Genomic DNA, 22,290 nt, shown 5'->3' with positions numbered 1-22,290 from the left:
GAAAGGAACCATTCGCGCTGTGCGGAGGAGGCAGAGCTGGCTGCGAGGCTGCGCGGGGGCAGGAGTGAACTGAGCGGGGCATTGTCGCCGTGCCAGTGGCCGTCCCCAAAGGCAGGAGCAGCGGGGGTCGGCGTGCCCGGGCCCGGACGGCAGGGCTGGGGAGGTGATGGTGCTCTGGGGGGGGTGCGGGGCGTGGTGAGAGGAGGAAGGCTTTGTGCGTGTGCGCGCTCACGTTTTACGCTGCCCTGTCAACCGGGGGGTGCAAGAGGGGCGTGGATGAATGGAGCGGCTGGTGTGCAGGGCTGCACGCGTGGGCCGGGGTGGGCGTGCAGCGTGCATGCCGACACGCGTGAAGGCTGCCCGTGCGCCTGCCTGCGGGCGTGGGTGCGCGCCGCTTGCGTTGGAAGCGGCTTGCGCGTACGTGCGCGTCGGAGCAGCGCGCGATGTGTGCAGGGGGCGCCGCCTGGGTGCACGCGCGTGCGTGCAGAGGTGGGCGCGAGGTGCGCACCAGGCACAAGCCGCGCACATGCACGGGGCGCGCCCGCGCGCGTGAGGCGCGCACCTGCCCGCAGCTGTGCACGCCCCGGAGCTGCCGGCAGCGGCGGGCGCCCCCCCGCTGCGCGCGCAGCCGGCGGCGGGCGGGGCGGGGCTGCCCTCGAGCGCCCCCCGCCGTCCCGCGCGGCGCCGCCTGGCGGCCGTGCCCGCGGCCGGCTGTTCCGGGCCCGGGCCCTGCGCTCCCTCGGCCGGTGCCGCGCGGGGCCTGCGCGGCCCTTTCCCCCCCCCTCCCCGCCCCGGTCGCTCCTGCCGCCGGGGCCTCCCTCCTCCCCGCCCGCCCATGGATTTCACATAGCAGCCGCCGCCTCCGCTGCCGCCTCCTCCTCCTCCGCCGCTCCATGGCGGCTCCGGCTCCGCGGCCGCCCGGCCTGTGCTGCTGCCGCAAGGGGTCCGCGGCCGGGCCGGAGGCGCCGCCGGCCCCGCCGCCGCCTCCCGAGCCGCCGCCGGACGTGGCGTCGGCTTCCAGCTCGCAGCTCTTCAGCCTCCGCCACCTGCACCTGGGGCTGGAGCTGCGGCCCGAGGCGCGGGCGCTGGCGGGCTGCCTGGTGCTGGAGCTCTGCGCCCTGCGGCCGCAGCCCCGCGCCCTGGTGCTGGACGTCCACCCGGCCCTGCACGTCCTCTCGGCCGCCTACCGCCGCGCCGCGGCGGGGGAAGCGCCCTGCTCCTTCGCCTTCTCGCCCGCCGAGGCCGCCGCCGTCGCCGCCCCGGCCCCGCTGCCGCCGCCGCCCTGCCCGCCGCCGTCGCCGCCGCCGCCCTGCGCGCCGCCCTGCGCCGCCAGCCCGCCCTCCACCGCCACCTTCCTCTCGGCGCCCTGCATCGCCGCCGGCCCGCTGCCCTCCGCCGCCCCGCCGGGGGAGCCGCCCGCCGCCACCGAGCCACCGCCGCCTATGCCCCTCTTCGCCCAGCCGCCCTGCGCCGCCTGCCCGCTCGGCTTCAGGGTGGACCCCTTCACCGACTACGGCTCGTCCCTCACCGTCTCCCTGCCCGCCGCTCTCCAGCCGCACCAGCCCTTCCAGATCATCGTCCGCTACACCACGGCCGACGGCCCCGCCGTGAGTACCGCTCTGCGGGGGGCGCCGGGGCCCGGGGAGGGGCGGCAGGGCAGGGATGGGGAGATAAAATAGGAAACCGAGTCCCGGGGCGGCCGGCGGTGCCCTCCCGTGCCACCCGAGCCTTTCTCACATTCTTCTGCCTGCTGTAATGGACCGTCGGGGAAGCGCCCTGGCCCCGCAGCAATGGCAGCGGGAGATATTTCACTGTCAGCCTCTCTTCTTATGTCCCCATCCCTCCACTGCCTCTTCCCTCCTCGCCTGACAGCTGCCTGCCTGCTTGTCAGCAGCATCTGTCCCCTGCCCGCAGGAGTGCTCGGCGGTGCCGGTCCCCTGCCTGCTCCCACCAAGCCCTGCGCGGTCCCACGCCGTGCTCGGCAGCGATGCTCGAACCGACAGAGCCGCCCTCCGTCCTTCCCCCATCACCGTGGCCCCCAAGGCTGTTCAAAATGATTGTCATGATTGGGGATGAAGTCTTTCGTCCTTTAAGGGCGTTGCAGTTGTTGGCGAGGAGCGTGAAAATTTGAAAACTCCTGCTTCGGCTGAATTCTTCAGGACAAGTTACGTAATCCGCAAATAGAGGAGTTTCCCTGTGGGTTTTGCCAGGTGCTTACAAAATCAGGCCTTGCGCACCTAGGTTGACGTTCCATCGAGCCATGGTCAGGAGCTTTGAGAAGAGCAGGGGGAGATTCCACATATTCCTACAAATTATCTGCTGGAAAAAGGATGAGAAATGGCCCTAAACACCCATTTCAGTGTGGCCACGGGAGGTGCTTCCCTGTCTGTGTGGATTAGTCTTTCTTCAGTAGTGAGATGCTTTGTAAATCCTGTCGCTTCTTTTCAACCCCTGGTATTTAGAAGCACTTTGTTCCTGGCCTTTTAGGTGCTATCTGGCAGATCTTGTGTGTTTTAAGAAGTTATGATAGTGAAAATGTAAAGTTACCACTAGAACGTCAGTTCTTTTTTGTTACTGCATAGTCTGTTCAGGTTGGGAATTCAACTAAAATGATTTTTAGCATGTGGTTCATGAATCTGTTTGCAAAAGGAGTGGTTTTTTGAGCGTCTTGCAACTTTGAGGCCTCTGTCTTGCCTAAAGGAATTGACTCTCAGCCTGCTGGTTTGGTATTGCTGTTGCATTGGTCAAAATGAGTAAACGTGGATCTATTTGACTACTACAACTTATTTAACAAGAACAGGAATCGGACGTACTGGTTTCATGCAAAATAACCCAATAGCGAGTATAAGCTAGGCCTTTCCTCATGAAAGGAAAGTGTTTCTGAATAGAATGAGTTTGCTGGATCTTCTTCTGTCTAATTTTAATACTAAATTGAAGCTCACAAAAGTAACTTCATCCTCAGAATGATCTGGACGGTCTTAATACATTGGCTCACTCGGAATAGTGAGTTCCACATGAAGATTTTTGTTGACAGAAGGTTTCTTTTGTTATATGGTGACTTTTTAACATGCTGGTCCTTCCCTGAGAGTGCAAAAATGAAGTGAAATTCTGGCACTTTTAAAATTCAGATCCCCTTGGAAGTGAGGATATTGTTCCCTTTCACCTCTGGAGCTCCTGGTTTTAGTATTTCCTTGTACGATACTCTGCTGTAGTTTTTCTGCACTGAAGGGGTACGTGGGAGATGTCTTTCAGGGCCCACAGTGTGTTCAGAAGATCCTGTTCTTTTTTTTTTTTTTCCTTCAAGATTTTATGAAGAAACCTGTTTCTTTTGTCCACACTAAGCCTTGTTTATGGTGGGAAGGCTTTAAAGCTAGTTTGGCGTTGCTACGTGCTCTATAATCATTCTCAGTCTGGCTGAGCCATACCTCCCAAAGTACACGATAACATACTTTCCTCCTCTTGAACAAATTGTTTTATTTTTAAGCTAGCCTGTGCTTTCTTCTGGGTTTTGCCAGCCTTGTTGCCAAAGGGGCAGGCTGTCCTGCTGTGTCTATGGAGAAGTGATCTCAGATGTAACGGAATACCGATCTGAGACTCAGCTTTAGAAATGATCTGAAAACCACTGGAAGGCACAGGGCACTGATTGATGTGTTGTTCGTTTAGTCTCACCTTGCGTTAACATGTTGCCTCCTTGGCCCTGCGCACAAGCCAGCGTGGATGTTAAGTGTTTGAGGGTGCTGAGAGTAAGGCATTTTTTTCTATTCCCTCTGTTTGTCTTGCTTCCCCTGGCTCAGACGTGAACTAGCTGTTCTTCATCCCATCTTCTGAAGGCTTTATTGTACCTTTAATGGCATGTACTACTTCAGCTGAAATAAAGCTATGAGGACTAGTGTCAAAAGAGTATTGATGGTTACAGTGTCAGGGGCATGCACTGCCCTTTTCAAGTGATACTGAAAAGTAGAAGCAGGCATGCTCACTGACATAAATCATACCACGTTTCCTCACTCACTAATGTAGATTTTGGCTGGCAAAATATTTGTCCTCGAGTAGCACCTGTTCTAGCCCTTCATGTTCAGCACGCTGAACTATTTTTTTTTTTTTTTTTTTTGGATCCAAAGTCATTTCGTGCTATTGTAGTGCTATCTGTCATTGCTGTTTTTCAGCCTAGCATTGCATTTTAATAGGGATGAGTAACCCATACGCGTATAAGGGTGAACTGGTTTATACTCGCATCTAGTACATTTCCTCGCAGTCCCTTTTCTCTGCATAACTGAAGCAACTTTACAGTGTTAGACCTCTCTCTTCTAAAAGTTCTGTTTTCTTTGGCCTTGCTCTGAATATAATCTTTTTAGGTCAGGGTTTATTTTCTATGGGACCCTTAGCATACTTGTGGGACCTATAAAACAGTAAATTCATGTTACAGTGCAGCACGGATGTGTTGGCAGTAAGATCAGCAGCGGAGATGGTAGTCTGTTTAAAATTGGAAACCTATTGCCTTGATATACTTGGTTTGAGCCATCTGGATATGTTATTCGACTGTCCCATTATTTCTTGTGTGGAGGAAGGAGCCAAGATCTTTGGTTGTTTGATGGACATTGAGAGACAGCTGAGAGATTAAATCTGCCTTTCACAGAGCATTCCAGCTCCCTGTGCTGTTAGGAAACCATATGCTCAGTACATCACCAATTCACTTCAGAAGCAAGACTGTCATAAGCGTTGTGTATCTCTCATGGCGTGGGCTGAAGGCACACACTGATCAGGTGTGTCAGTGACAGTAGTCGTGCTCTTCCTCCCCTTCTTTTCCCTCACCCTTTACTTCTTGGTCCTACAAATACTCTTTCATAAGACTTTTTTTTTCCCCCTCCTTCCTCAGGGAGAAAAATCTGCATCTGTCTCTTACCCACTGTGTCACGCCTCTGATTTGGCAGCGCACATGTTAACACCAGTGCTATTTTCTTTCCATGACAACCTTAAATGCAAACCCTGTGTTCTGGTATAAAAAATGATAGCGTTTCCTCATCTTCAGGATTTAGCAAAAAGGACAGCCCTTTTTGCAGTGCTGGGAACTTCCCCGTTGTTCCGTTAGATTTGTCTTGATTCTTCAGTCCTCCTAGAGTGACTTGCCGTCCAGGTGTGCCTTGCTCCTGTCGCATCCTCTGCATCTCAGATGTGGTTTACTTTGTCATCAGATGGAACGGCCTGTTGTTTGTCTAGGACAGAAGCTGTGGCGTTGCAGCTCTTCTCAGGAGCTTCATCAATAATGCAGGTAGAAACGTGGAGAGATTTAAAATTGAAAGAGGTTTAGCTAATTGCCTTTCTTGTTTGCTGGATTTGGGTAAAAGATTATAATCTAAGTCAATAAAAATGATATTCTTGGCAGGTGCCTTCTAAAGTGTGAGCTTCTTTGCAGTATGTGGGCAGGGGGAAACCTAGACGGTCCAAAGCCTCTGTTCAGCAGAGGAACTAAGCAGCAGTTTTTTACTTAAAATACTCCATGAGAACAGCTTTAATATGTAAAACATGAAGAACTCCATAAAAATGATGAGCGTTATGATGAGGTTACGTATATTTCCAAAGGGGAGCACAGGAGGGATTTGGATGTAGAGTAGATGATATGGCCCCAAATACTGCTCTGTCCCCGTGTACTGCTCCACCCCCAACCCCCAGCAGTACCCTGCTCCTTGCACTCCTTTCTGGGATGCTGCTTATACTCGTTTTCCCCAGTCCATAGTCCTGCCTCTGTCCGGCAGCGTAGCCTGGTCTATTTATATTACAGATCTATTTATATTGTTTCAGGATAACTTTCATCATTGTTCCAAGTGCATCTGGAAAGAGAGACGGAGACTTGCCATGTAGCTGCAGACATTAGGAAACAAGGGAAAAAAATACTTCATCCTCTGCAAATGTTTTTTCCCTCTTGGCCTGTGGGGCTGGTGCTTCATTTAACTTCAACCAAATGTCAAATAGAGGGGGACTGGTTGAAAAGAAATTGCCCTTAATTTATGGAGTTTCTTGTAAACAAGAATCAACTTCTCAGTTCCCCCTTGCTTCCTGCTTATGTTTTCTTCCTGCGCTGGTCAGGGAGAACTTCCCCTTGTCTCTGCTCTAAAGACATCGTCTGTCAACCCTTTTTCCTTCCTACTCTAGTGTTGCAACTTAGGTCTGGTGATGTCTTCTCTCCCTGTTTTTTTTTGTTAGCCTTTTCTGTCTCTCAAAAAGCAAAGGAAACAGAACCTTTTGCAGGCGAGTCTCTTCAGCAAGGTCAACAATACAGATTGTAAGTCAGACTTTTTGTGAAACGAGCACAAAGCCACTGATCAGAGGAGTGTTTTTAAGTTGGCATTGGGGCAGATCTTTAAAATCTTAATTTCTGAGCCTCCTTCCTGGATCATTAGAAAACTACTACACTGAATTAAAATACAGCAGTTGCATTTTTATGTGAATGTGTGTTCTGGGGGGAAGCTATTAGTTTCAAACTGTGGGTTTTAATGAGACGTTTATCTCCAGATGCCTTCTGGAATAGTTGTCTCCAGTTCCACAATGACACATTGCAGAGAAGATACTCATTGCCATGAAACGCAGGTACCCGTGGAGTGGAAATCTGTAGCTATGTCGTGCACCTCGGATGTGAGCTGGGGATTTGGCCCGTGATACGCTGAAATGCAGCTTGTGGATTTGAATAGTCGCATAGCCTTAGCCCTCGTGGTGTAAGTGAGGCAAGGTTCATCAGAAGTCATGCTTTAAGCATGGTTCTGGCCCAACAGGCTTGAAACAGAAGAGGGTAATTTTGAAACAAATTTCAAGGTAAGAATGCTGCTCTGAGATTAATTTTATTTCTAGATAAAGCTTTTAAATTTTGTAATGCCTCCCCCCCTAAAAAAAACCCCATTTGCCAGTGGAAGCGTGAACCGCTATATGAATAACTGAAAGCTGCTGACAGTGTGTTTCCTTTCCTTACCTTTCACTGATCCCCAGGGGTGCTGCTGAAGTGGACGATTTGGGAGAGGAGCACACTGGCATCTGAGGAGAAGGGTCTAAAGGCAAGGGAAGAAGATAACAAAGAATAACCTTATAGGACAGAGGGAGAGAGAGAAAACTTTTGACTTCCAGAACACAGAGAGGTTAACTAGCAGACAGAATTGTAATATGTTGTTAAAACCAGAGCAGACATAGCACCCAGGCTTCTCTTCTGTAAGTATTTCATTGCTTTCTCTTGAGGACCAGAACTGAACTAGTGTCTGCACTAACTGCTGTTCCCTGAACTCAGATTTATTGGTTGCTTTGATCTAAGAATTCAGCAGACTCAGAAGTTTTATTCCTTGTGCTTGACTGTTCCCAACACTTCCAGTGGTTCCAACTTTATTGCAAGTTTCACAATATTTGATATTTTCCATAAAAGTTCAGCTCCAGAGTTCTAGGATTACAAGAAAATCCTTATTTAAAATTGTTCCTACACTTCAAAGTTGGAGTCAGGGAGCATGTGAAAGCATAAACATTACATTTGAAACAGAAAAACCAAAAAGGCAAATACTTCACTTTTTCATATTATTCTTAATTTGTTCTAATTACTTGCTGAGGGTCTGACTCATGATTTATTTGCTGTTTGATACTGAAAATTGACATGCTCAGTGGTTTTTGTTGTGGTTTTTTTTTCGTGACCACCCAGAATCTCCTTATCCACTCTGTAAAAAGAGGCCTCCAGTGTCATTGACCAGATGTTTCTTACATATACTGACTTTTTTGCACAGTGTCAAAATGTTTGATGCTTCAGCCAGCAGGGCAGTGTCAGGGTCAGAGATAATGTTGTGTACACTGTTCAGCCTCAGGGTTTTTTGGTTTGTGGGTTTGGGTTGTGGTTTTGTTTTTTTTTTTTTTTTTTTTCCAGCTTGCACTACCTGACCCCTACTGCTCCTGTTCATGTTGAATTAAAAACATGAAGATATTCAGAGTACTCCCTCTGAGAAGAAGGTTGTGTGGATGTTGGTTAGGGACTTGTTATTAACCAAGCAAATTGATAAAACAGAAATAGCGAGTGGCTGGAAGACACTATGTTGTGTGGCACCACTCAGTGTTCAGACAGTGAGAAATTACTCTGAGTAGTCACGGCAAATAAACAGGAGTAGAAAGCTGTATTGTTAGAAATGGAAATGTGCCCTGTGCCAGGTATTCATCCGGGGAGCCAAACAACTGAGGTTTTTCTTCTTCCCCATAATCCACTTGACTTCAGCTTTTGTTTTTTGGCAGTTCATCCTTGTGATGTCGTCCCTTTCCCTCACCGCTTCTTCACATCATGTTTCAACAGATCTGGTGGCTGGATCCAGAACTGACGTATGGCAATGCCAAGCCATTTGTCTTCACGCAGGGCCACTCAGTGTGTAACCGGTCTTTCTTCCCCTGCTTTGACACACCAGCAGTGAAATGTACCTATTCAGCTACTGTCAAGGTAAGTGACCGAATGGCTATAAATGGTACATGGAGCACTTAGCTGCTGTTAACTTGCGAAAGCATAGTTACATTGTGTATGTACGTATGAGGTAAAATATTCATTGTGACATTGAGTGTTATAAAAAATACTGGATCTCTTAGACCGCATTCTGGTTCTTGGGCTAGAATCAGGGTACTGCCACAAAGGCAACTCTGTTGCCTATTACACTTGGGTCTTGCCTTCCTTGTACTCAACGCTGAAAGAGTAACCATGAAATGGATAATATGAAAGAGAGGATTTGGCCGGTCACTTTCAGTCGTGGTTATTGATGATAATACTCAACTGTATTTTATCAATTCTTGAAAGGAAAAAAACAAAGTTTTATGAAAGCAGCATCAAATAATGTTGCATTTTGTGTAGATTAAATAATTTGATATGTGGGCACTTTTGGGGGAGCTGGAATAAGAATCCATGCAATATAGGAGGAGTAATATTTTTGGTTGGTATGTTTTCACAGGCTGGGTAGATTGTGGTGTAAAAACCCCACAGAAATCTTACATTTTGTGTTAGCTAAATGATTGTTTTTAATATACATGCTCTTAGGCATAGATGAAAAAAACCCAGAGAGATCTGTGGTGTAGTCATTCAGCTGTGATCATCTAGTGAGTTGATGTGTATGATGTTCGTCTTCCAGGCTCCAGCAGGCATACAGGTGTTGATGAGTGCCACCCAAAGTACCTACTTAGAAGAGGAAGGTGTCTATCAATTTTACATGGAATATCCAGTTCCTGCCTACCTAGTGGCCCTGGTGGCAGGAGACCTTATACATGCAGACATAGGTCCAAGGTAAGATTTGCAGTGAGTTGATTCTGCTTTTTGTGTCTTTGTGCAGTGCTTCAGGTTATAAGTAGTAAATACTTTTGAGTCATGGATGAGGGAACAGTTGGGGCCATGAGCTGTGAGCGTTCAGAGAGTTTGAGGTTTAGTTGAGTGTAAACAACTGTATGGCACTGCATTGGCAAAGATATTTTCCTCTTTCATAAATGTTGCTTATTGTCCCCTGTAGTCATTACAGCTACTTGCCTCGTTGCCTTAAGGCAATTTAAGGGATCTTTGATTATTTCTTGTCATGTATCCATAGAGTGTTAGCCTAAAGAAGGCCCGAGTCTGATGTGAGACCTCTTAGCACTGTTACCATACATGGAAACGTGGTGAGAAGTCAGGCTATTTTTTCTAAGAGATAATTCAGTTTGCTGAAGTATCACCTGATGTTTTCTGTTTTCTGACAGGAGCAGAGTGTGGGCAGAGCCTTGCCTGCTGCCAACAGCCATCAGCAAGCTTTCTGGCATGGTTGAGCGCTGGTTGACTGCTGCAGAGAGTCTGTATGGCCCATATATATGGGGAAGGTGAGTTTAATAAGTTTCCCAGGAATGTGTAACGGGAACAAAAATAAAACAATCTTGAGAAATTATCATGCTTTCTCCCTACACTAGCAGTAGCAGGACAGATGAGCCTCTCGGTTGGCAACACTGTGGTAGTTGGAAACAAACTCTGGAGTTTTGTCTGTGCAAGTGGCAGAGAGGACCATGGAGGCGTGGTAGTGTTTTGCATGGTGTGGTGGGCAGAACTGGAGGTTTCTAAACAGTGGCTCTTCCCTGAGGAGTGAAGGTTTTTTATACTATGGTGTTTTGTGATGCAAGTCCAACATTGGGCTGGACACCATTTAAAATACATGGCAATTTTATTTATCTATCTTATTTTTATGTATGGTAGTTGACATATGATATATTTATTGTGGTATGCCTGAGGATGCTGAAAACTGGACTTAGTACAGACTCATTGAGAGTCTTAGTCCCTAAAAACAATATTAATAGTTTCTGAAGTTAAGCTTGACTATGTATTAGAAGAGAATGTTTTTGAGAGAATGTTTTCATTCTTTGGATGGGAGAAAATGTTTAGAAAGGCTTCCTATATTTCTTTGCTAAAGGTAAGCAGGAAGAACACGTTGTTGTTAACTTACAAAATGTTGCTTGAAAAGGTCTGAGAACAAGGCCCGGTGTGTCAGTGCTGATCACTGATGGAGAAATTTAGAAAACAGAACAAATAGTATCGTTATGTTCTGAAGCAGACAGACTAGAGTCATTTTGCTGACACTGCGGGTACACCAAATCAATTAATTCATTCAATAGCTTCCCAGCCTCTCTCTTTCCTGGGAGCCTCTGGGGACTTCACACTGCGTATGTGGGTAGTGTATGTAGAGTAAACTTAGTGGTGCTGGCTATCAGATATACAACTTGTGAGTTTGCCTGTGTGAAGGGAGCATGATGCTTCTGGGAAGTGCTGGGTGTGCTGCACATGAAAAGACTGTCTAGTCTTGCATCCAAATGTGAGCAGGTCCTTGGCCAACAGAATAAACTCTGTGATCCCCTGATCAGAAGAATTAGGCACCACTGGTCTAGAAAGTTTGTTCCTGAACTCACAAAAAACCTCTCAGAAGAGCTTTCCCTAAGGAAAAAAAAAAAAAACATTTCTGTGTATGTCTTTTGAAATAGCTGTAATTTACCTATCTCCTTTCTTCCTCCTTCTCTAATTTTAGATATGACATTGTTTTTCTTCCTCCATCCTTCCCTATTGTTGCCATGGAAAACCCATGTCTGACCTTCATCATCTCTTCCATTCTGGAGAGCGATGAGTTTTTGATCATTGACGTCATTCATGAAGTTGCCCACAGCTGGTTTGGAAACGCAGTCACCAATGCTACATGGGAGGAGATGTGGCTGAGCGAGGGGCTAGCTACATATGCACAGCGCCGGATCACCACTGAGACCTATGGTATAGATGCAGAAATGTTTCTCCTTATGATGTGTCTAACCAATAATTGAGAGTTGGCTGCATAGAATATTTGCCTTGGCAGCTCAGAAGTCTGTAGGGAGCTGGTTTTCTTTTTTTATTTCTGGAACACACATGGCCCCAAACTTTGCATTGAACATCTTAGATGCTTAGTGTCTGGTGTTGTCTTGGCTTTGGGTGGAATCAATACCTGATAGGATAACAGGGGCTTTGAGTGAGGTGTGTTAGCACAGCATTGTAAGGACGTTTGTAGGAACTTCGGAACTACTGTCGGGTACCAGGCAGGTGTTCATATGTCAAGGCAAGGTGAGCAGAGGATGCTTCAGAGAAAGATGTAAGAAGTCTTATCATGGTTACATTGTGAAATAACTATCCTCTGAACTACTGTCTTTCTAATCCTGATCAGTTAGTAGCTACCTACTGTTGGAAAGAATGATGGCAATAGCACTTAGAAAGAAAAATGTACACATCTACGTAGCTGTCTACCTGCTTGAGGCTTCCTGTAGAATTGTACAGCCCTGTATATATATATACACATATAAGCCTTTGCTTATATCAGTGAATTTCACAGGTCAATTGTATGGTACTGTCTTTAGAATATATAGGTAGTAAATCATTCCTGTTGCTTTTCAGTTTAATTGGATTTTTATTGAAGTGAATAATGGGAACATACGCTTCTCTAGTTTGTCCTGTTATGTTCTTAAAAGCCTGTACCATGTGCATTCTCACGCGTCCGCTGTAAACAATCTTGGAAAAATTCCTGGAAATCTTGGCAGCGAGAGTGTTTAGAAGGATGCTTTTGTTTTTATTCATGTATATTGTTTTTGGAGATGAGCTGATGATAATGAAGTTTAGGGAAAGAAGTGCTCTGAGCATATATGGAGATGGTACAATGTATATTATATAACTTTGAAAGCTCTTTTATGTTGAGTAATTCTCAGTGGTTAGGACTGTTCTTATAAGTCACGTTATATTATACATGGCAATGATATGAATAGGTCAGAAGATATTGACCTGTTCTCTATCCCATTTTAGTCTGTCACTCTGACATAGGATAAGATCCTTGCTGATTTTGGTCAATTCTCTTGAAATTTAGAACTGGTTGCTTCAAGAAGCAATTGTTCAGGAAACTAAGAAATGCCTTTCCCCATGCCATTCTTTAGTAAGCTCTTTTTGCATTCTATTTTGTTTCTAAGACAAACCTCTGATCTAAATCTTGCCATTTCTGGAGTATCTTCTGCTGTTAATAAAAAGGCATCTTTGTAATGACATTGTTTACAGAAATTGGAGTCCACTGACTACCAGACCTCTTGGATCTTGCTTAATCCTCCTCCCTGTAGCTTGAAGTAATTGCCCTTACCACTGACTATCCTGGTTCTTGCTTTCCCGTGAAGCACATCCAGCCCTTTCTCTGCCAGTACAGGTTCTTCTATCTTCCAAGTATATCCTGGTTCTTAATTCTCATTTTGCTTATATCGGATTCTTGCGTACATACATCGAGACTCTGAGATTGTATCTATGTAACAAGCCCTATGGCTGAAGTTGAAGACTTAGCAAAGAAAGCTAAAGTGTTAATAGTGCTGGATGTTAAGTGTCTTCTGAATCTGAAAATCCGTTTTCCACAGCTTTTTACATCTGCAAGGGCATAGGAAAGATCTCTGGACTTGCCAGTGTAATACAGCTAGTTTGGCTTGAAAGCATGGAACGCTCTACGCTGCAGTTAGATAGAAAAGAAAGAGTAGCCTACCCAGTTGCAGCTGTAAAAGAAGTCCTAATGAGTGGAAGGTGAAAATTGTATGAAACAGTATGGGTAGGGTGCTAGATAAAGCTTAAAAAAGATCCACAGGATCTGTAATATACCAACTAAATCTAATCCTTTTCTATTTTCACCCAAGAGGTGATACTTGCTTAGTAATATCCTTGGCACTGAATATGGAATCGTGTGTCTACTATTCTATCAGTGACATTACTTTTTTGTAGCACTTAATTGCTCCTTGAAAGTTACCTGTACAATACTTACTCCAATGCTGCTCTGCTTATCTTGCAAGAACTGATAAGATGATGTCGCTGATGTAAACTTTAGCATAGTTTTCATGCTGCTTTGTTTTTCGGTTCAGCCTGCTGCATAATCAGAATGAGTAAATGCACTGTTTTAGGTTCTGACTTTAGTTACAAATTGCAAGGATTTTTTTGCACTCAAGTTTCTCTGCCATTACATTACTGTGATTCTGTCTCGCTATTGTTGTGTCTTTTACACCTTCAGTAGTGTTTATTTTGTACCTGTGCTAGTTCTGCACAGGTCAGGTTTTGCTAGTCATTTTCCCACAACTAATAGGTTTCTTTCTGGGGTAGGAGCTGCCTTCACATGTTTGGAGACTGCATTCCGCCTTGATGCTCTCCACAGGCAGATGAAGCTCCTTGGAGAAGACAACCCGGTCAGCAAGCTTCAGGTTAAACTGGAGCCAGGTATTGCTTTTGGCTGAAACTGCTGTACATAAAATTTCTGTATGTTGATGCTGGAATATAGACCAAAAAAGAATAATTTTTACATATCCTTTATAAAAGAAAGAAAAAAGAAATACTGGTTTGTAAACCACTCTAAAAGTAAATAAGGAAACTTGCCTTGAAGTTTTCTTCAAAGTTGGCTAACTCATCTTTATAAATATTGTTCTGTTTAAGAACAGAACAGACTGGGTAGAAAGAGAGTGTGGAAAAACTGCCTTGAAAGCTGTGTGGTTTTGAGCTTCTGAATATGTAAAATAAAGTAATTTATAATGAAAATATTTGGAAAGATCAAATAAAATCCTGTGCTATTAAATGTTCCTCTTTTTATGTGTTCATGTAAGAACTATGTATGTATGCATAAGCATACAGATAAATATATGTACTTGCTCTCCTGTTGAGTGAGCTGTGCAGGGGCTGTTTGGTTATCCCCTGAGCCAGATGCACATCTGCACTCCAGCATCATGTATCTTCTTCACTGATAGTTCCCTAGTTCTGTCCTCGCCATTGGAGGTGTGAAGCAGTCTTCAATCTACATGATATTTAAAACAACCTAAAATGCAAGTGGAGATGATATTGGAACCAAATGGAATAGAAAAGCATGTGTTCGAAGTCTCAGAAAAGGAACAAGTAGTGATTACCTTATATTGATACCTTTACAAATTTGTGGTGATTCCCTGAGTTTGGCACTGGGGGGGGAAAAAAAAAAAAAAGGATTTGTCTTCAAATCCTAGGTGTGTTTTCAGTGACTTTAATTTGAAGTGACTTGTTCTATTAAGAATTAATACTTGGCTTACAGTCATTGATTCCCCCCCCCCCCCCCCCCCCCCCCCAGCCTGTATGTTTGGACTGCTTCTGTTTAATTTACTGCGGTAAATTAAATGCACTGACAACAGGCTTGTTTTGTTTTTAAGTCACTGCATCTCCACTTGGTGATCTCTAAGGGGTCTGTATATTTAGAAGGGTTGGAAATTAGTGTCCTCATTACAGTGTCTTATAACATTGTTGTCTTCTCCTTTCAGGTGTAAATCCTAGTAATTTAATGAACCTCTTCACCTATGAGAAAGGCTACTGCTTCGTTTACTACCTGTCCCAGCTCTGTGGTGACCCAAGACATTTTGACTCCTTCCTAAGAGTGAGTGTGAATAAGCATGTGTTTCTCTTGAGATTTAGAGCTGCTTTTTTTTTTTCAGGTTTTGTCACTGTGGCTAATTGATAGGGGTGAAGTTGAATACAAGTGCGTCTGAGATGGAAGAATGGTGTGGGCCTGTCTGCCATCCTATATGATTCTTTCTGTGTGTGACAGGTTTTTATTGAGATTTCTCTTAAGTGAATGTGCTCATGCTCTTCTTTCATCTGAGATTCTGAGCTTACGAGGTGCCAAATACAGAGTAGTAGTTTTTGTTACCTCTTGTTCTGTGCTCCAAATAATTAGAAAGCTGTTCCAGCAGAGATTATCTATGACTGGAATGATGTGACTTCATTACTAAACAGTAACAGCTTGTGGGTTTTTTAGCCAGGGTGACAAAGGGCATGGTTTCCTACGTTGGGGCAGGTTTATTGTCTTGGAGCACATTTGCAAAACCTATAGAAAATTATGTCAGCTGTTTTTGAAAAGTGACACAACTCATTGCTTTTTCTTTTTGCTGCATGCGTGTTTTTTCATCTCCTCTTCCCATCCATCCCCATTCTGTCTTTCTCTTGTCTATAGTTATGTAAGTATGACTTTAGTCCATAATCTATCAGTGAATAATAGTGACCAGCTGTGTTCTGACTTTTCACTAGTGTCAATGTCCTGGTTTCGGCTGGGATGGAGTTAATTTTCTTCCTAGTAGCTGGTACAGTGCTGTGTTTTGGATTTAGGATGAGAATAATGTGATAAGACACTGATGTTTTAGCTGTTGCTAAGCAGTGTTTACACTAAGTCAAGGTCTTTTCAGCTTCCCATACTCTTCCAGCAAGGAGGTGCAGAAGAAGCTGGGAGGGGGCACAGCCAGGACAGCTGACCCAAACTGGCCAAAGGGATATTCCATACCACAGGACATCATGCTCAGTATAGAAGCTGGGGGGAGCTGGCCAGGGGGCAGCGATTGCTGCTTGGGGACTGACTGTGCGTCGGTCGGCAGGCAGCGAGCAGTTGCATCACCTCTTGGTTTTTTGGTTTGTTTGTGGTTTGTTTTTTTTTTTTTTTCCTTCCTGGATTTTGTTCCACTCCCTCCCCCCCATTGTTTTACTTTCTATTGCAATTTATTATTGTTGTTCTTGTTATTATTATTTTATTATTTCAAGTATTAAACTGTTCTTGTTTCAACCCATGAGTTTTCTTACTTTTGCTCTTCCGATTCTCTCTGCCATCTCACGGGGAGGGGGTAAGGTGAGCAAGCGGCTGTGTGGTGCTCAGTTCCTGACTGGGGTTAAACCAGGACAGTCAAGTACGAGGAAACCTTCCTGCCCTTGATATGTTAATGTATCTGTGATCTGTATCAGGAAAAAAAAAACTACTCGGCTGTCAATGTATTTGCAGCTACCCAATATTTTTTTTTTGGGGGGGGGGAGGGAGAATATTTTTCTTTTTTTCTTTTTTTCAACCTTCTAAATACTTGTTCTCACTCTTCCATGTTTATTTTTTTTATTGCATGCAGTGGTTCTACATTGCAAGGAAGCTGTCTTTCTCCTAACCATAATTTATCCTTTTTACTGTTTCAGGCCTACATTGAGAAGTACAAATTTACCAGCGTTGTGGCTCAAGATCTTCTGGATTCCTTCCTGAATTTTTTTCCAGAGCTGAAAGAGCAATGTGTTGAGAGCAAAGCAGGTAGGAAATTTACTTAGTTAACTGTAAACACTGTAGAAAAACTGCATGATAAATTTTGTGCTTGGCTTGGAGGATGCATAAGAAAATGCTAAGGCAAACAAAACCCTTTGGCAACAGCCAGATGTTCGTGATAGAAATGTTTGTGGTGATTTATTGTTACTGCCTCTACGTTGGGGAATGAGAACATCTTAAATTGCTGACAATTTTGGCATTAATCAGCTGAGTGGCCCTCAGTTAACTTTCTCATTAACTCATCTTTTGCACTGCAGACAGAATGATCAGTGTATGTGAGATTTACACATGCTCGAATGCAAGGAAAAGATGAACATACTTTGAAATTTCATCTATTTTAATTACAGAAAACATGCTTTGAGAACTGTAACTTTTCCCAAGGTCCTATCCATGCATATAAAGTCTCTTCCATGATGTTTCACCCTCCCTTATATCCCCTATTGGTGGATTTATGAAAGGTCTGTAATCTACGAGGTGCTTATTAGCCCACGTGCTTAAAGAAATGAGACTAATGTTATCCTGCTGTGTGTCCTTCCTTGCAAGTAATTATTGAACACATTGGTCAGTTTAAACCAGACCAGCAGGGGACTACAGCTCTTAAGGATACTAGGTTCCCACAGGCTTTGTGGAAACTGCCTGTGGAGAGATGTAGATGAGTGATCCTACTGTGGGAAAAGCTGCAGCATGACCTCAGCAGTTCTATGTTTTATTTGGCCCACTGGTTGGCTGAGTTAACCACAGCACGGGCTGACTTTTGCCTGGCTAATATTCAGGGGATGCAGGAGAGAGGAGTTTTAGGATAGATGGTGTGGAACGGGAAGTATTGCGAAGGGTTAGGGAAGTGCTGAGGTGGTAAAGGGTCAAGGGGAGGAGCTCTGTTGGTAACCAGGCTCTGCTAGCTCTGCCACTTGTGGAGAAACTTTTTTTTTGTTTGAGTTATTGGTTGTATAAATTAATTTAAAATTGCTCGGTTTTGCCGGTGGGTAGGAGGAGTTTAGTCAGCCCTCTCACCTTTTTTTTTTTTTTTTTTTTTATGAAGCGGGTTTTCCCCTTATTCTTTGGTCTTCCTCAAAGTTATGAGAAAGAGCAATGCATGCACAAAAAAATCTTGTATTAGAACATAGTTTGATCATAGATACTTGTTAGTCTGGCTGTCTTAAGAGCGTGGTGTGTTTCTTGTACTTACTCACTGTAACGTTGAGCTCTAGAAAACTCATGGTTAAATTTGGCAGAGGTGTTGCTGGCACTCTTCCAGATGTAGTGTAGGCTAGCCTGATGAGACTGCGAAGACTGTTACGTCGCTGTAACTTACAGGTTGGTCTGATTTGCTATTGTTAGAACCTCTCTTAACTGTGCTAGAAGCAGTGCTGAACCTTGAGACAGCCCAGCCACCTGCAGAGACTCCTGCTCGACATTTTTGGTGCTCCTCATTCCAGGACTGGAGTTTGAACGTTGGCTCAATGCTACAGGACCTCCGTTAGCTGAGCCAGACTTATCTCAGGGATCCAGTCTGACCAGACCAGTGGAGACGCTCTTCAAACTCTGGACCACAGAGCCTCTGGACTCTCTTGCTGCTGCCAGCAGTGTTGACCTCACTAAATGGAGAACGTTCCAAACCGTGCTTTTCTTGGACAGATTGTTGGATGGGTCACCACTGCCACATGGTGAGTACTCTATCAGGATAGCAGAAAAGTATTCCTGGAAGAATGAATTGAATTCTAAAGATCCCCATGCCATACTGACCTTATCATTCACGTAAAGTCAGGTTGGATGGGGCTTTGAGCAGCCTGATCTAGTGAAAGATGTCCCTGCCCATGGCAGGGGGGTTGAACTAGATGATCTTCAGAAGTCTTTTCCAACCCAAACCATTCTATGATTCTGTGATTTTATGATTCGTTATTCTCTGATGACCCTCAAACTTGACAAAATATAGGTCATAGTTCTTTCTCTGTGTATGTGCTCTCTTCAGAGGTGATAAAAAAGCTTTCGGAATGTTACTCCTCTCAGCTGGACTCCATGAATGCAGAAATCCGTATCCGCTGGTTGCAGATTGTAGTCCGAAATGATTATTATCCAGACCTTTACAAAGTCCGTCGCTTCTTGGAAAACCAGGTACTAACTGCTGGATTAAAATCACTGCACCTCTCAGTGCATGAGACATGTGCATGAGACATGCGACGTGAAAGACCTTGGAACTTCTGCTTCCTGGCCAAGTGTAGACCAGGTGTGTTGCGAAGGGGCCGAGCATGGCTCACCTGCTAGCGGGTGGGGAGGAGTGGGCAGATGTAATTTGAAATGCCTGCAGATAATCTCTGCTTTTCTAGTCTAACTCAGTACCCTTGTCCCAGCTCTGCCCGGTGCATTTTTTGTGTTGCTTTGTAGCAGCGCTGGCTTTTCCAGACCAGAAATTTTCACACTACTAAATCACGTGATTGTTTGAATATTTACACTTCAGGCAAGGCTAGGGCTCATCAAATTCCTTTCAGTAGTTTTTGTTGTGCAGGAGCAAAAGGTTAATGCATGTGTTCACTGTGGCCTCTTCTCCTCGGCCTTTTAAAAATAGTTCTGTTATTTGTGGAAATAGCTCAGTCTTACAAAGCAAATGTTTTTTAATTACCATTCATAAAAATCTTTGCATTAAACTCATTTAGAATAGACTCGGCTGTCTTTTGAAGAAATGTGTGCTTGTCTCCAATCTGAAGTCATTCAGGGCTGTTGGAGTGTAGCTGTAGAAGAGCTGAATCTCTTGACTTTTATTGAAGTGGTATTATCCAGTTTTCCTTTTTTGCAGATGTCTCGGATGTACACAATTCCACTTTATGAGGACCTTTGCACTGGCACCCTCAAGTCTTTTGCCTTAGAAATTTTTTACCAGACCCAAAACCAGCTGCACCCCAATTTGCGGAAAACCATCCAACAGATCTTATCACAGGGCTTGAATCCACTTCCTGCCATAGACACTACAGCAGTCACTACAGAAACACCAGCAATGGTGCTTGAGGACAAAGTCTCAGAGGCCACAAATGGTGCCATTTCACTCAGGGATGTTAATGTGTCTGCTTAGATCACCAGCTCATGCCAGCCATGAAGGTTGAAAATGGGGACAGGAACAGAGGAAAGATACCAAGTGTCGCCTCCTTTCCCTCAGCCCTGCAGCTGCAGTGTGTTGTTGTAACTGGATTTCTCTCCCAAAACACAAAGCAAATGTGCCTTCAAGTATCCAGCGTGTGACACTGCCAGGTTTCAGAGATCTCCTTCAGCTGTGGGATGGATATTTTGATTCGGTTTATACTGGGCAGGGACTCCTGGGCAGTTGCTTCTCCATGGAAAGTGGTGGATAGTTCCCTTTCCTGAGGCTCTTCTGGATGGTTTCTCCAAGTTTGTTGGTTGGTGGTTTGGGTTTTTTTTCTTTTTTTCTTTTTTTGTCTGAGGCCACTGAGGCATGTCCTACTTGCTCTGTGTATGTTGCTGGGGAGTGTATATGTGTCAAGCTGCCATTATCCTGATACTTGGGCTGAAGTTCTGCAAAGGAGAGACTCAGGAATTGTCAGTGGCAGCAAACATGTTTTCATGTTATGCTCCTTACTGTGACAGAGGTATTGTGAATTGGGAGGTAGGGGACTAATGCTTAAATAATTAAGAAACTAATTTTAAATAGCTCCTGTTCCGCCCTGCCCCCAGGTGGCTAAATATTAATAATAATAATGCTTTTTTTATATATATATAAAAGTATATATATAAAAGAGCAGGGAAACCTTATGATGGATTTGAAATCCTTCTGTAGTTAACCCTACCCTCTCAGTTTTCCCTTTGCACTCAATGGGACAAGCAATAAAGAAATGTGTAGGCTCGAATTTTCAAAAAAGTTAAATTTAGGTGCCCAAATGCCATCAATTCTGGTACTAGCTGGATGCCTAAATCTTTTTAACTGTTTTGACAAGTCTAGCTGCAACCTTTGTTAGTGTGTTAGGATGTGTAGCACGTGCGTTTGTCAGATGCACTGTGTCTCTTCTATTCTGTCCTTTTGGAAGAATTAACAGGACCTTTAATTTAATTTTTTTTAAAAGATCCCCAGCATACGTTTGGCCTGTAAGTCAACCATGGAGATATCCATGCTAAAATTTTACTGCCTTGAATAACGTTTGCCTGAATAACAGTTGCCCTGTCATATGATAGTCTGAGGGAAGCACCCTCTTTCTTGATGTGAAACTTTTAAACCCCGCTTTACCCATGTCTGTTTTCTGACTTGTGGTGGTGGTGGTAAGATGCCATTTCATTTACACAGCATGCTATTTCTCTTGATCACTGGCCAGGCATGCAAGATGGGGAGACGCCCTCTTCCGTCTGCGCCGCTTGGTCTCGGGAAGCTGAGGGCAAAGCATCGTTGGGTATTACAGAGTACAGGTGATGGTTCTTAGACTCTGTGCCGCATTCTTTTTAATGTGTGGGTACCTGTGTGCCTCTTGGTGAGCTCCCAGGAAGCATCTCTGAGCTGATGTATCACCAGGATAGAGGACTAGTTTGAGTAAAAGGTGAAACATTTGGAAGGGGTTCAGCTAAAGGAGATGTGAGAGAGAATCTGCTATATACTTCGGGGCAAATTTTAGCCCTGCTATGGGGATCTACATAGCACAGGAAGAGGGGAAATTCGGGAGTTTTTTTTTTTTCACCAAAAGAATCTGTTTACACCCATGTGTGGATGGGGACTTAGGTGCTGTTACTGGATCTGCATTTTCTGGCTTTAAATTAATTTGGACTTCACTGTAGCCTTAGCCTGGGCTGAACTGGGATAAAGCAATAATAAACTCAGGCCTTCCTAGTGCTTCATTAGTTTTCAAAATGGGCCATCGGCATTGTTGGGCTTCAGAACTCCAAGCTCTGCTCTTTGCTCCTTGAATGGGATTATCTTTTTCGTTCTGTTTTGTTTTCCCAGAAAGGAAGGAGAATGATGTTTTCTGCACAAATCTCTTTCCTTTTTATTTGTTGTTCTATTGAAAGAGATTTGTGCAAGTTGACTTTCCACTTCCTGACTTGCCGCTGTTGGTGCTGCATCTTCTGGACCCCACTGCCAGCAGCGGCAGCCTGGCCAAGACCAGTAACCACTAGCATCTTTTGGAATCCCAGGCCTCTGTTTTAACACGTTTTATTTTTGTGGGAGAATGTATGTGACCCTGGTGGGAAATTTTAATTTACATGGATGCCTTAATGATTGTCAAATTAAACTAAGCTTTGTGACAAGTGTAGCCTTTTGGGCTGTTTTTCAGCGTTCCTGCTATAGATGTGTGGAAGAGCTAACTTGGTACATTGTCTTTGTTTTGTCCTTTTCTGGAGTGGAGCATAGAGGGAGTTTGGAAGCTATTGAAAAGGTGCACAGCAAGAAGTTGGAGAGGTGGCAAAAGCAAATAATCAAAAGTAAATATTACCTATTGTTACTACAACTGACTGAAATACATCAGATCAGCTGTGTATTTGCATATACATGCATCAGAGCAGGGAAATGCTGGCTGAACCTAACAGACTGTTTCCTGATTAAAGAACATGAGATTTAAGTTAGTGTTTCTGCTCTCATCCCTGTGAGATCCCATCAGATGGCTATTTTCATAAGACTTGTTCTCTGAAACACAGCAACAAAGCAAGATTTTTTGAAAGTATTCCATGCATTCTTCTTCAAACTTTTGCTCCTCCT

General features: G+C 44.6%; 1 protein-coding gene across 1 annotated transcript; it reads left to right on the top strand.

Moving 5' to 3' along the window:
- Nucleotides 1-893: 893 nt before the first annotated feature.
- On the top strand, nucleotides 894-22,157 carry RNPEPL1 (arginyl aminopeptidase like 1). Its single transcript, XM_076341221.1, has 11 exons — nucleotides 894-1,607; nucleotides 8,303-8,443; nucleotides 9,120-9,271; nucleotides 9,715-9,831; nucleotides 11,022-11,257; nucleotides 13,628-13,741; nucleotides 14,800-14,912; nucleotides 16,484-16,592; nucleotides 18,041-18,268; nucleotides 18,574-18,716; nucleotides 19,396-22,157. The coding sequence occupies exons 1-11, from the start codon at nucleotides 894-896 to the stop codon at nucleotides 19,666-19,668; spliced, it is 2,340 nt and encodes a 779-aa protein (XP_076197336.1). The 3' UTR covers nucleotides 19,669-22,157.
- The last annotated feature ends 133 nt before the right edge of the window (nucleotides 22,158-22,290 follow it).

Source organism: Aptenodytes patagonicus, chromosome 6, assembly GCF_965638725.1.
Source record: "Aptenodytes patagonicus chromosome 6, bAptPat1.pri.cur, whole genome shotgun sequence".
Lineage (NCBI taxonomy): Eukaryota > Metazoa > Chordata > Aves > Sphenisciformes > Spheniscidae > Aptenodytes > Aptenodytes patagonicus.
The sequence above is the reverse complement of the archived record's forward strand: the minus strand, read 5'-3'. Positions and strand labels throughout refer to the sequence as shown.